This window comes from Thunnus albacares, chromosome 3, assembly GCF_914725855.1.
Source record: "Thunnus albacares chromosome 3, fThuAlb1.1, whole genome shotgun sequence".
NCBI classification, from domain to species: Eukaryota; Metazoa; Chordata; class Actinopteri; order Scombriformes; family Scombridae; genus Thunnus; species Thunnus albacares.
Window position 1 is genome coordinate 20,496,762 of NC_058108.1, and position 23,814 is coordinate 20,520,575.

General features: G+C 36.7%; 1 protein-coding gene across 1 annotated transcript; it reads left to right on the forward strand.

Annotated features, from left to right (window-relative positions):
* The first annotated feature begins 426 nt into the window (after positions 1–426).
* Positions 427–9,807, forward strand: mettl14 (methyltransferase 14, N6-adenosine-methyltransferase subun). The gene is made up of 11 exons (XM_044346936.1): positions 427–662; positions 1,976–2,064; positions 2,418–2,505; positions 3,387–3,464; positions 5,814–5,901; positions 5,990–6,080; positions 6,255–6,396; positions 7,382–7,474; positions 8,562–8,678; positions 8,918–9,128; positions 9,277–9,807. Exons 1-11 carry the CDS (start codon positions 597–599, stop codon positions 9,582–9,584), a joined length of 1,371 nt encoding a protein of 456 aa, XP_044202871.1. The 5' UTR covers positions 427–596; the 3' UTR covers positions 9,585–9,807.
* The last annotated feature ends 14,007 nt before the right edge of the window (positions 9,808–23,814 follow it).

Below are 23,814 nucleotides of genomic sequence, written 5' to 3' on the forward strand. Positions count from 1 at the left end.
GAGAGAGAGAGAGAGAGAGAGAGAGAGAGAGAGATTAATGGAATATAATTAAATAGCGCCTCTTGTCTACAATATAGTCGCCTATTCTCTGATTGGAGGAGGAACGTGGAAACGTTGAAAAACAGCGCCCGATTTGATGACACCATCACACGGCGCTCTTTCAAGTGTGCTCACTTATAATAGAAACCGGCGTACGCCGAAACTAGCCCGGGTAAGCGGCGTGAGTAGTCGACTACCCGCTCCTTTTGCCGGCTGACCCGCTCCAACCTAGCTGCCAGGACTATAATGGAGGGGAAAAGCACCCTTGAGTACGTGAATAAGACAGATATATATCCACGGAGGAGTCGCGGCCAGGTGTTTTTAGCAAGTCATATTAGCGACTAACTCCACCTTCGCCCACACTCACGTCTAACCCGAGCGCCTCGGTGTCATTATCGAGTGCACCCATTGTAGTTTTAGCGGTTACTGCACATTAGCTGATTGTTGGCTTCTTTTATAGCAATATCAACAGCAACTCGCATTTATATAAACAGGGCTTGATGCACAAACGATCTGTGGTGTTTAACAGTTAATTAGGGTGCATTACGAGGGAAGAAATGAACAGTCGGCTGCAGGAGATCCGTGAACGACAAAAACTTAGACGGCAGCTTTTAGCTCAACAGGCAAGTAGCTAATCTAACCAGTCAGCTAGCGTTAAACAATATCTGTAGCGGTGGACAATCCGTGGAGCTGCTAGATAGCCAGTTTATGTTTTATAGAAAACGCACATTCGACTGTGTAGAGAACAAGGAGAGAGTTGTGTTGTTGGTGATAACTTAGCTGACAGACCTCCTTCAAACATTTAGCTACATCGGTCGCCCTCGAGTGGCCTTAAGGTGCAAATAACCTCACTGATGAAGCAGTTAGAGCCAATAAAGTGAGCTGACCAGTGGTGGAAGAAGCGCTCAGATCCTTCATTTAAGTATAAGTTCTAATGCAGCAATGTGAAAAAACTCTATTATAAGTTCAAGTCCTACATGTAAAAGTATTAGCAGCAAAAATGTACTTAAAGTATTGCAGTAGTAGTGGGGTTGGTCCCTCTGACCGAAATATTATTATATATGACATCATTAGATTATTTATACTGAAGCATCAGTGTGTAAGCAGCATGTTACTGTTGTAGCTGCTGGAGATGGAGCTAGTTTCAACTACTTAACATACAGTTAGTTTAGTCCAGTGGTTCCCAACCAATGGGTCGGGCCCCTCCAAAGTGTCACCAGACAAACCCAATGATGATTAATGGGAGAGGAAAGAGGAAAAAACAAAGTTCTTATACACAAATCTGTTTTTCTCTAATCTTTGATTTTTGCTGAAATATTGGATCATTTGAACATTTATTGAAATGAAACCATGTGTGAGGTTTAGAGGGAAAAATCACTATTTGGTGGAGCTGTTAACAACTCAGACATCTGAAATGTGACCCCGACTACACACTGCTTTTTGTAAGACGTCAAAAGCCAAAAAGGTTGAAAACCACTGGTTTCATCTTTAATAATGTGTTGTATTTTAAAAGCTTGTTATATTATCAATTGTGTCAGATCTTCATCTGAAAAGTAACTAAAGCTTTCAAATAAATGTAGTGTAGTTGAAGTATAAAGTAGCATTAGATAGAAATACTTAAGTAAAGTACGTCAAAATTGTACTTAAATTCAGTACTTTCCACCACTATGGTTAACACAAATGACAACACAGTATGACAACATGCAAGTTAAGGTCCATATAAATAGAAAATATACCATTACTCATTTTTTTAGAGCATGTACAACCCAGAAATAGAACATACTGAGAAAAAGTTTATCTTAATACAATACATATACACTGTATGGATTAAAATAAATTACAAAAGTACACAGGACAGGCTGCGCATTGTATAATTGGAGAAAATATCATAACGTGAAAGTATGTGACACTTATCTACATATTCTTGTCTATTCAGTTAGGAGCTGAAAGCGCAGACAGTATTGGTGCTGTCCTGAACAGTAAAGATGAATTAAAAGAGATAGAAGAGACAAGAGAAACATGCAGGTAAGATATTTTTAACCCCAAAAAAGATGTATAAAAGGAGTTCCCAAGTGGGCCAGTAATAACACAAAGAAGAAAAGAGGGGAGCTGTTGAACAGTTGAAAGTAGCTGCCAGTCCAAGCTTTTCTTGTGTTCTTCATGCCATTAAGTGACAGTATTTGTGAACATATTAAATTCTAACACTTTTTTTGCATTCAATAGCTCCCCTCCTTTCCTCTTAAAGTATTCTTTAAAACACTTGTCCATCTTGTTCACCAGTTTTGTCTCTTCATTAGCAGTGCCAAAACATTGATTTATTTTGTGCTTTAATAAGACGGGAAATCTAGAAATGTATTCAGGACGTTTGTGTTTTGCAGGGCTTCATTAGATAGTTTAGCCCCACCCTCTAAAAAGAAGGCACAGACAGAGGGAGAGGACACAGAGGAAGATGTGGAGGAACAAAAGGTGAGCGCAATGTCGGCATTATGAATCTACATGGATTAAAGAGGAATTCGCCTCACAATTATGTTATGATAATGACGGTAATAAACCTAATTGTCAAATGGCATGTTCGTCATAAGGCTTACTGCAAGCCTTTGAGTGAGTATGCGTGGTGGAATTTAAAAAAAAAAAAAAAAAAAAAAAAAAAAAAAACTGACAACAAACTGCATTTTCTCAGGCAAGTTGTTCCAGAAAGCAAAGGTGTGGTCTGTTACTAAAGCTAAGATGGCCCCTGCCTGAGCATTCTCTTTTGAAAGTAGACTTGACAGTAGAGCTAAGCATTAGTCTTAATTATTAGTGGTGAAGATTGTCCAAATTTCTAAATTAATCTGTTGGATGTTACACATTTTTTTTTTATCAGATAGACAGATACATATTCAGTCAACATTTCATTGGTTAGGCTCTTCAGTCGCATCTGCAGGTTGTGAACATAAATTTGGCTACCACCCAAAACCATTGTGTTTCTGCTTTCTCAGCCAACAGAAGCTTTTAACAGGGTGCTATTAGTTCAATTAGCCTAGATCTTAATGACCTTTAGGGTGAAGGATGAATGAATCAAATTCAATATTTGAGCATTGTGTGAAATATGAAGTTCACTTATGTATAGCTTTTGGGCAAATATGATGTAAACAGAAAGGAGGCTGATATACTTTTTATTTATTTCCCCCTATTTGTTTTCCCAACTTCTTCCTTTATTTATTTTGTTACTCTGAGTAGCAACTTTATCATGATTGTGAGTTCACCGATATCAATCACATTCCTTCATGCAGATAAAGGTTCTGTTCATAGAAAAGGTTAATCTCATAGTGTGTGTTTGTTTGTGTACGTGTGCATTTGTGTGTTAGGATGAGGTGGAGGTGCAGCAGCCAGAAGAAAGCAACCCATATGAAGAGGTGTACAAGGATTCAAGTACTTTCCTTAAGGTTGGGATACTTGCTGTCTTTTACCCAAACTGTTTATTTTATTTACTTTTATATCTTCTTTTTTTATTTTGTTAGTTTCCACTGCTTAATTGAGGTAAATAAACTGGTTTCCCTCACTGCAGAACATAGCTACATTAGGTGTAGATATTAACAAAAACTGAAGGTAAATTGAATGTTTTTAGCTCAGGAATAATTTGCTGAGATTTTTTTTCCCTCAACAAAGGTATGCAGATGTGACTTTGTGATTTATCGCGTGATGGTATTTTTTTCTTTTAATGAGCTTGTGTAAATCTCACTTTCAACATTATTATAATGATAATAAACAAGAAAATGAGACATGGCCACTTCATAGGGAAATTACAGGTCTGACATGTTGGTCGCCCTCGAGTGGCCACAAGGCGCAAATGACCTCACTGTTGAAGCCATTTGAGCCAATATGGCTAACACAAGTGATTATTACTTAAATGAAGTACAGGTACATCAAAATTGTGCTTAAGTACAGTACTTGAGTAATGTAATAAGTTACTTTCCACCACCTTAACTAACACAAATGACAACATGTCGGTAAGGATCAATATAAATGGAAAATATACCATGATAAATTAACAATATTTATAAAGGATGTACAGAGATAGAACAGAGACGGGCTTCATCAATATCAACAGCAGTGACTACTTTTAATGGAACAATTCTTGTGTTAAATTCCAACTCACTGCACTTTGTCAGGCTTGAGTGACACTAAGTAGTCTGCCAAAACTCATTTGCCCAGATTTGTAAAATTCTCTGAATGTTTTCTGTGGTCACACTATATGGTGTACCAGGGGCAGAGTGGGAATAAAAATTGACCTGGGACTTTTGAGTCGGACTGACCCACCAAATCCCACCTGTAGACAAACCTCTGGATGCGTGACTCTTTACAAGAATCATATAGTATAAAAAAGAGATGAAATTAACTATAATTATTTGTAGAAGAATACATACGCTGATTTATACAGAGATCCAGCATTATAGCCGTAAAGACGATACATCATCAAGCCACCTTTGCTTTTTTACACTGAACCAAACAAAGCCAGCATAACGCCGCAGCCCGCGTGTGCTTTTACATAGCATAGCGGCATTCCAGATTCAGAGGCAACAGCATCAGCTCTCTGCCCCACCATGCCAACTGTCCCTTTTACATAGACGTCGATCCGGTTCTGTGACTATTAGTCATCCATATCCATAGCTGGTTTATTGGCAGAGCAACTCCCCCCCCCCCACACTCCATGTCTGTACCTTTTATACAGAACAGTGAGCCGAAATAAAAGCCCCAACATTCCCGCCTTGAACAGGCTATGTAAAAGTGGTTCATGAAATAGAACCCCCTGTACAATGTTATATTTCTATTTATACAATTTTGTAACATTAGAATTGTTATTTACATTGGGTCAGATCAGATCTATGGTAACAAAAACTGAACCTTAATAAGTAAGATATTTGGTATTTACTGCTGTTCAATTTACATTGTGTGACATAGTATTTCCATTTTTCACATTCCACTTTCTATAAGTAAGTTAGTAGGCTAGAGAGACTGAGAGATCAGAATTCAAACTGACAGCACAGCAATGAAGTGTAAATAAATAATACAGCATCTGACATATTAAATTTCAGTGGCCTTTCTTCTCACACAATGGAAAAGTGAGATAAAAAAAAGCCTTCCTTTGAACTTGTGATCTCATGTATGAAAGACAAGATTTATTTGGCAGAGTGAATCTTTTTCTTGGAACGCTTCAGCAAAGTGAATGGAATGTCATTAACATCGTCGCATGAGTCACCTGGCATCAACTCGAAATTTCAGATTGCATTGTGTTTCACAACTTTTAATTAAAGGTTAGAACCAGTTTAATGACGAATAGAAACCAGAGTGTTTGCTTTCACAATGCTGAAACTATTCATGCATATAAAATGCCTTTATCTAACTAAAAGCTTTAGTCACAAAGCATACAAACACATGTAATTACAGTTCTTGTGATCTGCTTTTGTTGTGTTACAGAGTAAATAAATCAACAGTTACATAAGTGTTAATACAACAAACAAATCAATCAAATATTTATTCAAGCAGAGGGATTCCCATTGTTGATGTGACTTCTTTATTTAGAGAGATTTCATCCTCACATGAGTCTAAAAAAAAATATTAATATTAATAAGATACTACAAAAACTTTATTGAAATTGGCAATTTCCCTTTAAGCTTTTTTAATTCCATACATAAAATGTGAAAAAAAATGCTGTAGTAGACATCCAAGTATTCATATGTATGTTGTCTCTTTATGCAGACTTTTCAGATTTATCTTATTCATTTAATTTTCAGGGTACCCAGAGTTTGAACCCTCACAACGACTACTGTCAGCACTTTGTGGACACAGGACACAGGCCACAAAACTTCATTAGAGATGTTGGTGAGTTTGTTGCTCGTCTGTGTGTGGATGTTTACGTGCATCCGTGTGCTTGTGTGTGGTTCTGACCTGAGTGTTTTCTGTGGTTCAGGCTTGGCTGACCGATTTGAAGAATACCCTAAACTTCGAGAGCTGATCAGACTGAAGGACGAACTCATCTCCAGCACCAATACCCCTCCCATGTATGTTAAATGAAGATGTGACTGTTAAACTAGATATTTACCTGATTGTTAATAATGATTACACTCAGAGAAAATGACTTGAATTAAGAAAACCTGGCAGCAACTGTTTTGAGAAGAGTTGGCTCTGTCTAAAGTGTGTGTGTGTGTGTGTGTGTGTGTGTGTGTGTGTGTTAGGTATCTTCAGGCTGATCCAGAGCACTTTGACCTGCAGGATTTGAAGTGCAAGTTTGATGTTATTCTGCTTGAACCTCCCTTAGAGGAATACTACAGAGAATCAGGCATCAGCCACACTGAACGTTTCTGGACCTGGGATGATGTATGTATGCCTGTTTGGCTTGTTTGCATTTAGTACTTTGTATAGGTATAGAGGTCTTGAAAAGTCTTACAAAAGCAATTCACTCAGTTACTCCCAAAGAGGGCTGAAAGATTATTCAAAAGTCTTAAACTTCATTTATAAAAGTCTTAAATATTGTCCTTTGCCTGCTGTAGGCAGTATCGTTGAATATAAAATGTTCTAACATCTGATTGCGGGCTCACAGGAGGTGGTATACACCTATAATTTAAAAGTAGGATTGTTTCGACTGTGCATGCAAGAAGCTTTTTAATCCTGATTTTGTGGAGTTTCAGTCAACACCATCAGACTTGTAACAAACACTTGTCAATACTGCTAGCTAAGGTAGCTAGGAAACTCATTGACTCATAATGGGAAACATTTAATTTAAGCAAAAACTTAAATTAACCTTAATTAATTAATCATCTTTCATTGGTTCATCCATCCTTCCATTTTCTGCCAATTAACCAGATCGAGGTCATGTTAAATTCATTGACTGGTGTTATTGTTATATACAGGCTGGGTAGTATTGGGGGGGGGGAAAAGAGTGATATAATAATTTTGTGAACCCTGCAGAAACCCTGAATAAAGGTCAGGTGCCCACTAGACATCATTTTATCTAAGGATACGTCACACAGCACAATTGTCATTTGCCTGAGTTATAATTCTAATGATGAATATTTTTCTTTGAGCACGCTGCCACACTGGAAGGCCCACTACAAAAACATTAGGCGTGTTTGATAACAATCCCGGCACCCTGACCATCATGGAAGCATTGGAAGGAAGTTAAATAGGATTGTGCTGACCCTCTCCTAGTAGGGGGTGGCAATGGTTTGCCAATCTGCAAATATGAAAACTCATCTAGGATGGCCAAAACAGCTGTCTGGTTATCTTATCATCACTTGGCCTAAGGGAAAGGAATTGTTTCATTGTTAAGTGACTGGTACTTCTTTCATGTCTGCTATTGTAGATCATGAAACTGGAGATCGAGGAGATTTCAGCTCTACGTTCCTTTGTGTTTCTCTGGTGTGGCTCTGGTGAAGGCCTGGACTTGGGAAGAATGGTAACGTGATTTTCATGAGGTTTTGAAACTCAAGGCATTCATGCTATCTTCTACTATCTACAACAATGCATTCTTTGAGCCATTCAAGAACCCGCAGGTTTAGTGTTTATCTAACAATTGAGTTAGGCAACTGTTTGTACAATGTTATAACAATAGGCTGAAGTGTTAGGCCCCCTTCGCAGACTTACCCTGTTTCCCGTCCAGCAAGCTGTTAGAAAAACAATATTATGTTCATTATGACGTGATTGCTGTTTGTGACATATCCCTCTTTAAGCTCTTCACTAAGACACAGTCTGGCTCTATGTTACAAAATAGATTTTTCTGTTGTCTTTACCAGATGACGTATGTTTATACTACGTACATTCTGAATGTGTTTCATTTTACAAATGTGCACAAGGTTTTTCCACTTGTCTGCATTATTGTAAGGCAACAGATGTCAACTTTTTCATTTGAGCCTTTATGTTTTAGAGAAAATTAGAGTGACTGTAGACTGGCTAGTAGAGGAATTCTGATCTTAAAAGCCTTTCTAATTGTTTTTGAACTTTTTGCCAGTACCATTATCAAAAGCAAAGTATGGACAAACTTCAAGGAGTGAAAGATTATTTTAAGATGTGGAATGTGATATGAAATGTGTGGAATGAAAAAACAACGACTAATCTTTGTCATCTCAAAATGCATCAACTACTTCAAACAATGGTAAATAACAAGATGGTGTGAAAACATTAGCACGGGTTACTCAAACATGACGCATGTGAAAATGAAAGAATTACTGACCTTATTTGCCCTTTGAATCACAGAGTGAGAGGAAGGCTGTTCGTTTTTCAGCAGTGCAGCAATTTGTTTGCATTCAAACACTGGATTTTGTAATTGAATTTAAATAATTCATGATTTTTTTTTATATGATACAGTAAATGGGTAGGGGAAGCCCTACTGTGCAAGCGTTATGTTAAAGTTTTATTAATCCATCAATCCTCTTAGATTAATCAGAAAATGTACCTGTCAATATTAGCAGCCCTAAATTGAATGATTTTTTGCTAATGTGGTACATAGTCCATCATTATACTTACCTTTATTACACCCATTTCAGTGTTTGAGGAAGTGGGGCTTTAGGCGGTGTGAAGATATCTGTTGGATCAAGACCAACAAGAATAATCCAGGCAAGACCAAGGCACTGGACCCAAAAGCAGTATTCCAGAGGACCAAGGTACCACACACACAAACACACAAACAAAACCAGCAGAAATGTGAAATATCTGTTCATGTTCATGTAAATATTACATTAATTAATTACTTTGAGATTAGTTTTCCTTGAAAATATGTAGATGTAATGTTAGATACACTATTTAAAGTATACAAGGCTCATTTAAATATGCAAAATTTAAAGGTAAACCTATGTGAATTGTATAATGTGATGTAAAGTGACGTAAGACACATTCCCTCCAGGAACACTGCCTGATGGGAATCAAAGGAACAGTGCGTAGAAGTACTGATGGTGACTTCATCCATGCCAACGTGGACATCGATTTAATCATCACTGAGGAGCCTGAGATGGGAAATGTTGAGAAGCCTGTAGAGATCTTCCACATCATTGAACACTTCTGTTTGGGCCGCAGGAGGTTGCACCTTTTTGGACGAGACTCAACCATCAGACCAGGTGAGACGGACACGCTCTTTCCTTTGAAAAATAGATTGAATTAAGGTGATAACTGCTTGTTGTATGTTTTTGCTTTTTAGTACCTCTACTTAATTCTGAACATTCATGCTGTTTTTTTTTTTGTTTTTTTTTTGTCTTCTCTTTCTAGGCTGGCTGACAGTGGGTCCTACTCTGACAAACAGTAACTTTAATCCAGAGACTTATGCCTCACATTTCGGTTTGCCCAACTCCCACCTATCTGGCTGCACTGAGGAAATAGAGAGGCTGCGGCCCAAATCTCCCCCTGCTAAGCTGAAGTCGGATCGTGGTGGTGGAGCACCCAGAGGGGGACGTGGTGGGCCGAATGCAGGGAGAGGAGGAGACAGAGGCCGTGAAAGAAACAGACCAAATTTCCGTGGGGACAGGGGAGGGTTCAGGGGCAGGGGAGGACCACACAGGGGCTTTCCACCGCGCTAGAGCAAAGAGCTCATGCCAACCAGACTGATGCCAGATCTTCCTATCTATATAACTACAAACTCATGCTTGTGTGTAATGCAGTTGGTATGGTTTGTATGTGACAGTTGAGAAGTCAGCGAGTATGATCAATCTTTTTGAAACTTTTTGGTTTGTTTATATTTTTCATGGATATACTGTACTTGACATTGAATGATTATTGTCTGAATAAACATCCTTTTCACTATTTGTGCTGTTGGTTTGGTTTATGTGTTACTTCTTGTCCTTGAATATCTATGTCAACATTACAATACACTAATATTTAGAGAGCATGTATGATTGACAGTCATTATGATTAACCAATGTAACACAAACATTCTGTATTGTTGAAGAGTGACACTAAAGCAGCCACTCTTTCTCAATATACCAGTACTTTTCAAGTCATCATTTCAGTGTACTGCTACACTGTTAATGTAACATTATACATTTTGAACTGTCACTTTGGATTTACTGTGAATTTAATTGCTTCTCACAGTACTGCTTTTGTGGCCAAGCTATTTGACATTTGTGTTTGCACAGCATGTGCATCTGCACAATGGAAGCTGATTGGCTGTTCCCTTCTGATCACGCTTTTCCTGCATGCTGTCAAACATGTACGGAGAATGTCAACTGGTCAGAGTTAAGGAGAGGTACCTTTTCAGGAATGCTGTGCATCTTCCTCCTAAGATGCATCTTCAATGTACATAGTACTCTGGCTGTCTGGCGTTGTTGCTTGACAGTTGCCTCCTACCTGATATTTTACAAGTCCAGTCAAAATGGTTTTACCACAGTCAGGGTGTGGCTACATGGATGCCGCATGTCAGTCTGCCCACCACTTTGATCCACAGAAATATCTCTACAACTTTTTGATGGATTGCCATGGAGTTTGGTGCAGATATTGATGTTCCTCACAAGTTTAATTGTAATAACTTTGGTGATCCTCTTATTTTTTATATAGTGCCATCATCAGGTCCATGTTTTTATTTGTCTAATACTTTGCATTATGACTAAATACATGCAAAGCTAATGACCTGCCCATCAGTCTGTGCTGTACTTTTTGTTTAGTGCTAATCAGCAAAGTTGGCATTCTGACACTTCAAACTAAGATGATGAAAATAGTAAGTTATATCTGTACCTGCTAAACATCACCATGTTAGTATTGTCATGAGAAAATGTTAGCAGCATGCCTAAATAGAGCCTCAGAGCCACTAGCATGGCTTCAGACTCTTAGTCATTTTCAGCTTTAATGTGAAGCTTTTTTTTTTTTAAATCAGTCTTGAGGCCTTACACACCCAAGAAACTCCAGGCAGGTATTCTTTTTGTACTTTAAAATAAATAAACCAAGACTGTAGACGTGTACAGGCCACTCCCTTTCAGTTCCTGTTGTGCCTGTTGGGGCCAAACAACTTAACTCTTTTACTACACTTTATTAGCATGTGGACTTTGGTGAAGAGAGTGAAGAAATTGCAAAGTAGATATAGTAATTACTTTCCCAACTTCAACCTGAAACTTCAACAAATATAATCAGCCACAATACTTGAAAACACCTGTGAGGGTATGAGAAACCTATAAGCATTTTTTTTTTGTGAGTTTGTATGTATGATGGTTGTCTAGGTTGCCTCTCATGGCATGCATATTCAGTGTTGCTGGGAGTGGCAACTGTTAATTTGTTATTTTTAGATACCAGTATTTCTCCAGCACAAACAGGAATTTGTTGACTGATAAAATCTGGGTCAAGCTATTCAGGCAAGCAGTTAATGCATCAGTCACACTAAATTAATCCAAGCATCTTCAAGTGATATGCCAAGTGACAACCTTGTTTGCGGCTTCACTTGCCCACATTTTTTTGGCTTTAGGTGCTGGTACTGGCATTATGCTGTCATGTTAACAAGATTTTCTTCCTGTAACCACAGAAGGAAGGTTTTTGAACAGATTTACCATTACAGGAGAGAAAATGATATGTAAAATGTGGTGCAATGTTAGATAAATAAACAAAAAACGCATTATCAATGTCACATTTAAAAACGTATTCCCTTTGGAGAAGATAGTCATTCCCATGAAGCTACCAGATGGGTGACATATTAAAAGAAAAACCAGCATAAAGTGTCTTAGTAAGGTGTTGGGCCACCACATGCTGCCAGAACAACTTCAGCACACATTGGCATTGACTCTACTGGAGGGATGATCACCATTCTTCCAAAAGATATTCCCTCATTTGGTGTTTTGATGATGGTGGTGGAGAGCACCGTCTAACAAAAATCACCCATAGGTGTTCCATTGGGTTGAGATCTGGTGACTATGAAGGCCATAGCATACGATTCACATCATTTTCATACTCATCAAACCATTCAGTGACCCCTCGTGCCCTGTGAATTGGCTCCCATCAGGATAGAAATGTTTCATCATAGGATAAGGGTGATCACTCAGAACAACTTTGTATTGATTTGCAGTGACTCTTCCCTCTAAGGGGACAAGTGGACCCAAACCATGCCAGCAAAATGCCCCTCAAAGCATAACAGAGCCACCAGATCCCCTCACTTTTCCTTTAAATTGTCACCTATCTGTAGTTCCTTTGTGACAACTTGCTGTTCAGGCCATAGCTCACTTAGAATGCAGATGGGTTACTGCCAGCACAAGACAATTCAGTATAAACTTAGCAAGGGTGTGTTCAGAGACGGCAAAGATGCAATCACAACATGGATGTACGTCAAAACGTTTCATAAAGCAAAGTGTCATTAGCAGAGATTTCTCACGCAAACACCGAATCCAACTGGCTGTTGGCCAGCTGTCATTAAAACTCTGGAGTGTTTTGAGCAAAAGATATTGAAAGAAGAGACGCAACTGCATGTTTATCATGTTAGTAAATACATATCATTAAGCCAGGTTACCAGATACTGCTATGTTCTTTTCTTGTTTGAAATTGCAATAAAGTAGTAATTTCTAAAGCTACAAAAGTCACCATCTTTGTTGAGTGGTATAAGTCGCTGTGGTAAACCGTGTATTTCTCATCTTTTGTGAGATTAGCTGAGGGAACTGGGTCCATTTATCTGTTAATATCAGAATACTTCAGCTCATCTTTTAACAGGAACATGCAAAGCAGAGCACATTCCCTTCACACTGGCCTCCCTTCACTGGCTACCGGTATGTTTTAGGATTGATTTTAAGATTTTATTGTTTGCCTACAAATTATTAAATGGGCTAGTTCCAATCTATGTCTCTAACCTTTATCAACCACATGTCCCATCAAGGTCACTCAGGTCTGTTGACCAGTTGCTTCTGGTTGTTGTACCTTTGCAGTTATAGCCCCAAAACTCTGGAATGAGTTGACTCTGCATGTTAGGCTGCCCCCCACACTTCCTGTTTTTAAGTCCCATCTTAAAACACATCTTTATTTCTTTTAATTCAGTATTAGAGTTGCCTCTCTTTGTCTTTTTGTCTGTGTTTTTATTAGTCTAGTCTTTGTGTTTTTATTGTGTTGTTTTATGGCTTTTGCTATTTTTATTGTACAGCACTTTCAAACACACTTTATAAATTTGATTTGACTGTCTTAACCCTAATCCAATCAAAATGTGATATCTGCACCTAGTCCTATTCATATGTGTTTTTGCGTTCATCATCTTATTCTATTATTTAACTCTGACATGGCATAACCCTAACTTTATCCCCTAACTTTATCATTACATACACAAAGTCAAACAAATTTCTGTTTCTGATGAATCAATCACAAATTAATTTAAAAAAAAACTGCCTGGAATACTCACAAAGAAAAGTCACATATGTAGTCAGAATGTTGGTATATGTTGCTCATATGTGTGTATTGCTACTTTAAAAAACTTTTTTTTCTTTTTTTTCCCTACCTTGAAAGCTCTATGCAGAAACAACTGGAATGTTCTTGCCTGCACTGTAGCATTCCTCTCGCAGTCTGGATGGTTTGCCTACACACAAAAGTTCCACACTTGCTCTGATACAAACACAAACCAGTCTGAAAAATTGTCACATAGAACAGTTTTCAGTGCTCCAATCACTACAACTTAACACACTAGATCAGGGTCCTGTTACTTTTTTTTTTTTATTCTCAACAAATCCCATAAAAAGACCCAAAGCAACAGTGTGCTAGTCTATCTCTCAGTGTGTGCTGGGTTATTAGCGTACGGAAGTTTGTGTTGTTATTTTGCAGCAGTGTGGTGTCATTTGCACATGATTTGCTTTGTTTAGAGCTGTGTGGCCAGTCCCTTGTTTTATGTCATGTTGCGGTAAGAGCATTACTCAATGTGACAGGGGCAGTAACAACTGGGAAGAACTGGGTTCACTAGAAATGGTCAGTTGAAGATGTCCAGATACACCACAGAACATTTAATGCCCTAAGCTGTGAAACTTGCAAACTGCTTTGTAATGATAAGTGTATTTTGACAATTTACACTGGGTTTTGTATAATACATATATTATACAAATTATATAAATACATATTATATTGCTCTCTATGTCTCTAGTAATTCGTTAATTTCTTAGTGAACTGAATTTCTTACTAGCCTGCTGTTTTAGCTTAACTTATATACTATTGGGATGTTTTTGCCTTTTTTTGCACTTTTTTTATGACAAATAAATGTGATTTTTTTCTGTTCCAAGAATATACTGTAAAAGATCGAAGACTGGGGCAATGACAAAAAGTGCAATTTATTCCAGGTTATATATTACCTTGGAGCCTCTGTAAGATAAAATTTAGCCTGTGATACATTTATAGTGAGATGCAGTGCGTACATTAATCTGCAAGATATCATGAATTTATAATGAGTTGCTAATATATCATTGTTACACAGGAACCTCTCATATTCCTTTTCCTGTTAGCAGGTATTTGTTACTTGTGCATGAGTGTGCATGGATCTGAGGGTGACTGTGAAAGAGAGAAAGAAAGAGAGAAGGGAGTGGAATTGGAGAATTGGTAGATCTAATATTTATTTTTACAATTGAGTACTTACAAAAATAACTTTTTTGTTGAAGGACTGGTGGGAACAATGTCAGTTACAGTGCAAAAACCACAAAAGTGACGTATACTGAAGCCCTGAAAGAAAAGATTTAGAATTCTGTGAATTTCAGTTTTTATTTTGTCTTTTCCCTCCTGTGTTTATATCCATGTACTAAAAATAAATTCAACCTTAATGTTTGTTTAAAAAGAGAGAAAAATAAAAAATCACCAAAATCACAAATCTTTCTACATACCTTTAGCATTTGTTTAGCCAAGACAGCTCTTAAGGTATTCCCATTCTGGGTTTAGTTTTCAGTTTTTATGATTTTGTTTTCATGCTCTATTAAAGAACATTAATGAATGTGCTACATGTTTTACAAGTTACTGTTGTTTTGTAAATAGGTTATTTAAAGATTAAAATTGACCATGTTGTCACAAACAGTTATCTTGTTACAATGTACATACGACACAAGGCCCTTTTACACTACAGTGTGGTAAAGTGTGGCTCCTCTTACAGCTGAGCCACACCAAAAGTAAAATATTCACATGGTGCCATAACCATCCCTAAAAAAAACAAAAAACAAAAACAAAACAGCTGGAGTTTCGTGTAAGCATGATGATATTGTAGTTGCTAGGATGTTTTCAAATGGTGTATGCTAAACACTTGTTTGTGAGTCGAACATGTATATGGCATGTTTCAGTGTCAGAAGGTAATTGCTGAGGTGTACAAACTGGTGATTATTTCTAAATTGAGCAGTGTGTGTTACTGAATGGTTGCTACAGTAAGCATGGGGATTTGCTGGATTGTTGCACCGGTAGTTGCTTGATTATAATGACAAATTTTCAATGATAATTCTATGGTATCCTAACCAGGGGCAGATTTAGCAATTGTCACACTGTAAAAATTCTGCATTCAAAATTTTACTTTAAGGTGGAGTATTTTACCTACTTCATATACTGCTGTTTATAAATAAACATAGTCTACATGAACATAAGCATAATTAAGCATAATACTTGAGTAAATGTGTTTGGCTACTTTCCATTACTGGTATTAAGGAGGTTGCTGATTGTCATGGATCCTATCATGTACTTGCTTTTCCTCTGTTTCTCCGACCTGAGCTGCTGTACTGCATCTTCACAACCAGTATCTCATAAGTCACTGCCACTTGGATCAAGTTCACTGCCACTCAGTTCAACTTCCTCTTCTGTCACCACAAGCTCACTGCCAGTTAACACAACAACAACACAACAACACAACCATGAGTCATGTCAATATCATCATTCCCAGGTAAAACAAGTTCCTTATCAGTAAACACAGTTGAGTAATTTCAACAATAGTCAGTGTAAGCAGCATTCATTCTGGTATTTCGTCTTATATGTCATCAAATTAAGTGAAATGTCAGAAATAACAGACAACAACAATAATAATAATAATTTCTCTTACAGCCAAGGTTCAGTTGTGGTAGATGCTGAGGTGATATTAAACAAAGCCAGCTCAGTGCCAGATACTAGAGCTGTGGCAAAAATGTTCTGGTTAAGGCAGCATCCAACAGTTCCAGCTTCTCCCTCTCAGTGAACGCATCAAACATTTTTGCAACAAAGTAAGATTTGTTTTCCTAAATACATGGAGCTGCAGTCAACTGCTACCCAACTGCTGCACCTGTCATATTGTATTTATTCATGTTTTTGTACTGTGTTTTATTATTACAGGATTTTGGACAGAGACAACTGCATCAGTATCTCTTCCTATAACACCTCTTAGTCCAATTGCTGCTCCCAATGCTACAGGTCCTCTGACTCCTGCCCCTAATGCTACAGCTGCTCCAACTACTGCTCCACATTCCACAGCTGCTGTTACTGCTGATCCCAATGCTACAGCTACTCCAACTGCTGCCCCTAATGCAACAGCTATTCCTACTACTGATGCATCAGCTACTCTTGCTGTTACAGCTGTTTGCACTGCTACTCTCAGTTCCACAGCTGCTCCCACTACAACAGCTTCTTCTACTGCTGCCACTACTTTGACTACAGAAACAACCACAACTGCATCAACAAATCCTCCATCATGCAGTGAGGGAACACTGTCTATAACAGTAGTCTCAGAGGTAAGATGGCCTTGCTTTGTGATTAGTAGACATCTTTCACCAAAAATAAGCATACCTATTTCTGATAATAAAAGTGAAGACAGATCACATGTCACACAGACTTTAGGATAGCCAAGGCAGGGTGCACAATATACTTTTTTTCATTTACTCACCCATTCATAAGATGTTACAATGTGTTTGGGTATTCAGCTTCAGAAGTGTTCAGGCAGTAACCTAACATCAGCACCTGTATACATCAGTGGGCTTAGAATTAGGATTTCTGTAGGGATAGAGATATTTGCCTGAATTATAATTGCTTGCATTAACAAACGAGTAAAACTCAAGAGGAGGATATCTACATATTTGGATTTTCACTGGGGACAAAAGTAGATGCAAGTGACCACTCTTACATTCCTATCAAGGCTCATTGCCATAAGAGAGCTGGATACAGTCAGCCTTTCTTCCAGTCTTTCCTTTGGCCAACCAAAATACTGCAGCAAAAATAATAAACAAACCTTTATTTATCTAAGCTAATGCATTATTTGGGTGTAACTGTAATTACATTTAAATAAAAGCTGAATTGTCTTTTAGGTCAACAAAGTTTGTCAGCAGGTCTATTCTTTAACTTGCCGTTGCTCATTTGTCAACATGTTCATGTGAGACAACATTTCACTTTTTTTGCTGGGATATTGACTAATATTGTTTAGGTAAGTATTTCAGAGTGCTGCTTTCTCTCCCTGTCAGTGCAGGAGAGGATCAGTGGTTGTTGACATGACTCTTGTCTTCAAAGATAAATTCCTACAACAAGCAGCACTAATGCACAACATAAGTGAACTGACCAGCGACTCCACATCTCTGAACAATATATCAGGCAGCATGAAAGTTGTTAAAAAACATTCTATTTTAATTTAATTCATGTTCAAATTCAAATTCATTCAAATTCTGCCAAAAGTTAGCTTAACATATAATCAAAAATGTGTCTGTCTAAGAACTAATACCAGGTAAGCCCATACATGTAGTATCCATTCATCCATTCAATCCACACCATATCCAGCCTTTATTGTAGCATCACTGTGCTCAGAACCAGCTGCTGTCAGGACAGCAGGTGGACAGACGGTCTTCACCAGGCTGACTAACATTAGTAACTCACAAGACAAAAATAGTTTTCAAGTAGGCTCCATAAGGTGTATACAAGAAGATGGCATTGTTTTTATGTATTGATGAATTTATTTGATTTGATAGTGAAATGGGATAACTCATCATGAAACTTTGGGCCTTTTGCTAATCATAACAGATATTGTTAATAAGTTTATAACATAGACAGTGGAAAATGTACTTGTTTTGAATAGTTGCTTAGGGAGGTTATGCATGTGCACAAGAGAAAAGAAAAATATACTTGAAACCTAAAAGATGTGAGGGGGTTATCACATACTCATCTCTGGAGTCAAGTGGATAGCTACATCTGTTTTGTGAGATGGACAAGTGACAGACATCAAAAATGCTCGAGAAAGGCTAACAATGCGATTTCTCTTAAGATGTCATATTTTAAAATAACAGAGTCAGGGGATTTCTAGTAATGATAACAATTAAGTTCAAGGAAATTTCTCTTTATAAGACTTGATTCGCCAACATAAGATAACTTAAATGATACATTATTTAGAAGAGGTGTTATTAGTTTAGCTGATGATCAAACCTTTGAGCCAACAGTGTTATGTTTTTTTTTAGCTTTAAATATTTCAAGTGTAATCATGTATAAAAGAAAGTGTAACATTTGTATGGTAAGCCTCTGTTTTGGAAGCGTACAATTGTGTTAAGTCAAGAGGATTTCACTTACTAATATACATATATGATACAGCAACATCAAGTAGCCCTTCTCATCCTACAGTGCTCTCACTGGCAGTCTTATCATTTACACTACTGGCTGTGGCACAGATGCAGACAGGCTTATAGATGACATCCAAGACAGTCACTGACTGCATAAAGAGCCTTTGCAGTGTTATCAAGTGTTGAAGAAAACGCTGCAAGAGGCAACATAAAATGTGAGTATTTTTAATCAGTGAGACACACAACATTTCATTTTTTTTACACATTTACTGGTAATATAACTTGTGTTTCTTTCCTATTTTATTTGATTATTAGTCAAATAGATTTCTATCACCTATTCTCATAACTATTACCAGTATAAAAATATAATCCTGTTTAGACATGCTGTAACACAGATAAGTCAGAAAGTTACATTTTCACAATTATAAAAATGCTTTGGCATTGGCTGTTTTTAGCTTAACAATGAGATGGATATGGGGTTGGAAGTGTGCAGAAATTTAAAAACTGATTCCAGGAGGTTCAGCTTTAAAGGCCTGAAATCTCAACACCTGCTAAAGTAATCTTTCAGGCACTTATACTAGTTACCAATTCATTCAATTTCTCACATGTACTATAATTATAGCCCCTGTAATATATATGAAATTTTAAAGGCTATAAGACCTTATTTTATGAAGTAAAAATCTACAAATAGGGGAATGAAGCCTCTAAACTGTGATGTGATCAGCAACATATATTAATATTGAAAAAAATGTTCTAGTCTTGATGATCTACTACCTTCATAATTTATATTCTTAATTACGTTTTCATGATGTTGTTGTTGGTTCTAATTTTGAGTGATGTTAAAGATCAGTTATATACTCAAATTAAGATTTAATTGCCATATGAATTAATTAATTTCAAGCATGACTAGCAATCCAATTTCATGTTTCTTTTTTCAGATTTGATTACATGATGCAATTCGTTCTGTTTCCACATGTGTGAAGTGACAAAATGTCACATATATATATTTAATATATATATATATTATATGCCCTGTGCCCCACGTCCCCATGATAACTGATCATAGAGGTCAATAGTGATTTCTGAGAATGTCTTTGTACAAAAATGGTGAAATGGATGAAACATACATATAAATTACAAAGCAAGTAAATGATAATATAAATATGTACAGTTGTCACACTGAGTACACTCAGCAAACATATTTTAATGTACACTCAGATCTCACAGTTTTCTTCATTTTGTTTCAAACATATTACTGTGGGGAGGAAAATAAAGTTTTAAAGCAACTATCCTTGGTTTACATTGATTTACCTACTGCTCAAGGTATGTTTCCTTAAAATTAACATACCTTATATACCATATATTAACATACCTTAATATGAGCACTAAATAACACTTATAATATATGGAAAATGATGTAACATTTAATTTTAAGTCGCCCCATTTAGCATTTCTAAGCAGTATACAAACATTAAATAAAATGGTTCACCACACATACTACATATACACACGTATACACACACTGTAAGCAGATAGAAGGACATTGCCTGGGTGTATTTGGATTTGTGAGCCTGGATACATGGACATTTATGCACATCAACAGAGCAGGTCCTGCCTATTGTATGCAATTATAGTTATGTAGATTGCTGTGTCTCTTTAATGTGTTGATTTGACAAGCCTATAGATGACAGTGTTGTTGGTTCTTAATTTGATTTGAAAGCAATGTTATTTTGTCATGCTGCTTTGGTCTACACCCGTGTGCTGTTGTTCTGGCATATATGGCTGTGAATAAATACTATCCCTAGGCTATTTGTGTCCTGTACAACAGTATTTGAGGAGTGGCTGAGTGCCAACTTGTTAGACAAAGAAAAGATAGCTAGGTGGTATGTATCCTTTGTTTCTCAGAGGTATGATGAATTATACTATTGTACTTATTTCATAACCTGACAATACTTTCTTTGTGTGCTTAAGGAGTGATCAAGCAATTCTCCACTACAGCAAGGTTTCAAGTGCAAATATTAAGCCTATATTAACACTGCTGTATACTACAGTGATTTTTTTCTTATAATCCAGTATAACTGACTTAATTGTAGTGCATGCCTTTCTTATATCTATCTATATATATATATATATATATATATATATATATATATATATATATATATATATATATATATATATATATTATAGGTTTATCCTAGATTGATTAAATACTTTCTCAGTAAGTTTTGGAGTTCATAGGGGCTTGTACTTTTTATGTCTAACATAAATGAACCTTTCTTACTCAGTAATCATGTCAAAAGCTAAGCAGCACTGAGAACTACATTTTTTCAATCTGGCCACCCAAAGAGTCATTATCAGAGTAGTCTCACATTTAAAGTATAATTTGATCAATTCCTCATTGTGTGAAATAAGTCTGAATGGGCAACATTTTGGTGTGCATAACTGCTGAACTTACAAAAGAAAAAATGTGTGATTCTTGACTACTCCTGTGGGTGGATCATGTACCTGCAGTTGGAATGTCAAAAAAGCCCTGAAGTCGTGAAGCTCCTCACGTAACCCAAACTTGTCTCTTCAGAATGTTAGCAAACCTGATTCAGTCTTAGGATTGCGTAAATCCCCGTACTTTCTGAAGCTGCCAAGTCATGAGCATGAGCCTGTGTGATGTGTCCGTCACTGGCAGCATCAGTTGTTTTTCAAATGCCAAAAAATGACATAGATGTTTGAATGTCAAAGCCATCTGGCAGCAGTATAATTTAAGATTTTTGTCCACTGGCAGTAAAGGAGGAAGCAGTGTGACATTAACTTAAGGGAAACAAAGTCCACAGAGGGAGAAGTTGGAGTAGTTGATTAATACTAATAAAGTTTGTTTCCCATTTCCTACCAACACTTTAACCATGACCATGGGGTCATTCCCTAATTCCCTAATTAACCAAAGTATTGTTGTAATCATAATGACAAAGGTCCCTTTACCTTAATGAAGTAGTAATTTTAACCTAAACCACAATGTTTACCTAACCAAGTAGCTATTTTAACCCAAACCATGATTTTCCCTTAACCCCAAATAAATTGTTTTTTTTGCCAAAACCTAACAAAACCGCAGTGTTGTCAGACCATAAAACATGCAATTAACTACTTCATCCTCCTTGCATATCTTGTTTGTTCTGCCTATGAAAGAATGGTATGCTTGAGTTTTGCTTCTCATGTGTTGTCCGTCCTCTTTCCAGAGCTCTGTGGCACAGACAAGGTTTTGTGGTCCTGGTTGTAGTTAGTCTTGGTTGCTCCACATCTCCATTTATTACACTTAATATATTTTATGTAATATCTGTACCAAACATGCCTCATTTCTGAGCAAAAATAGATTCCTTACTCACCTACTTACTTACTGTTTGTTTCCCTTTTTTCTCTCCTTTTTGCTATTATTACTATTACTATTTTTACTATTCTTTTACCTGTTTGTTTTATTTTTGTTTGTATGCTTGTCTTGATAATTATATTTAGCCTAATATTTATCATAATTTTGTTTCTGTGACTCTTGATTCATGCAATGTTGAGCCTTTTGTCTATCTGTATGTTTGTACAACTGTTTTGTTCCTATGTTGCAAGAAAGAAATAAATACAAATTGGTTCTGCTGAAAGTGTTGTATATAGAGACTCTCTCTATATACAACACCATCGCATGTCTGTCCAGCTGGGAGGAGGAATTTGTCCTCTGATGCTCCTCCTTAAGTCTTCTCTTTTGTTCCCTGTTTGGTTTTGCAATTACTAATTGTTTCTTCATAACACACTGTCTTGAGACCCTTACAGCTGCATGTAATGTTATACATGTGTAGTTACTTTTGCACATCTCACTAATACTCAGCTCAGCTTTATTTTGTTTATTTAATTAAATTTTTTAAATCTGCTTTTCACTATTTGGCTTTTTTGCTTTTTTGTGACCAACTTTTTTATTACTTTTTCTTCATGTAGTTTTGTAAGGGTTCAGGGCACATAACAAAGGGAACTGGATGCATTCAGACAAAGAACATAGTGCATCTAAAACTCAGACAAGATGTGTCAACAATTCTGTCCAGGAATTTTTACATTACCAACATAAACAAACAAAAGCGGCCCATACCCTTCTATGTTATACCCCTTGGCAGCAAAGAGAGGGAAAAAAAACCTGATTCTGTGTATATATTTTTTACTACTGACTAATATTTTGAATTTTTCTGTACTGTACTACATTGACATCAATAAAGTATCTCTCTCTATCTCTCACTCTCGCTATCCTTAATCATTGAGTAATTGTCAGTCACTTTTAGTCTTTGTATAGCATGCTTTTTATTGTTTGAGCACATAATCTTTCCAGCAATGTAAAAAAGGGTTCTGTTTAGAAACAAAATGAAGATGCTACACTTCATAGAGTATTGGCCTATTTGTTCAGTTTGTATATTATATTGTTCTGGGGTTAAAAATATTAATTAATTGTAATATTAATATTTCATATTAATAATTATATACCTGAGAGATATGCTCTATTAATTGAATAAACTACATTTAAGTTAGCTTTAAGTTTGACTTACACCATTATGACAATATTCTTAAATATTTCTATTATTGTCAACAATGTGTCTTTATTACTAAATATTTGATTTGGACTGATTTTATTAAACTTAATATATTTGCTTTTTGTTTATCATATCTATTACATTTAACACCTAAAGTAACATATGTTCTGTTGTGCTCATTTATTGCATTTTATCTCAACCTCCCAGTCTGTGCATCCTATACACAGAGGCTCTTCGAAACCAAAGTGTAGAGATTTGTTTGCCACTGGCTGTCACAGGCTTAACAATGTAGTTGGACCTGCTCACTCTCAGCAGAATATACAGCAGAAGTAACACTCCCAGAAACACCACACCCCACATACTGGAATTATGCTCAGAAGTCCCCATGCTAATATGACATCTCAGGATTCCAGAAAAATATTGCCAACTTCCTCGTTCAAACAAGAGGCTATAGACTCTGTGTAATCCATTTATACAACAAGCAAACAAAGACAGCCTGTGTTTATTATTTAAAATCATAAGCAGGATAAATCATGTGAAGAATATGTACTGAATATGAATGTTATCTAGTCCATAGTAAATTAATAAATTAGTCTCAATGCATTTATGCAAATAACTATGCTTTCATTACCCCTGGGGAGAAATGCATGTTGTGAGTCATCGGTTGTGCAAATTGTGCAGCTTCTATTGTTCTGCCAGTTGAACATGAATTGTCTTTCTGGCATGGCTTTCATCTGTTTCTGTTGTCAACCCTCACCAATGTCCCCACCCATGATCTTTTCCCTTTTCAGATT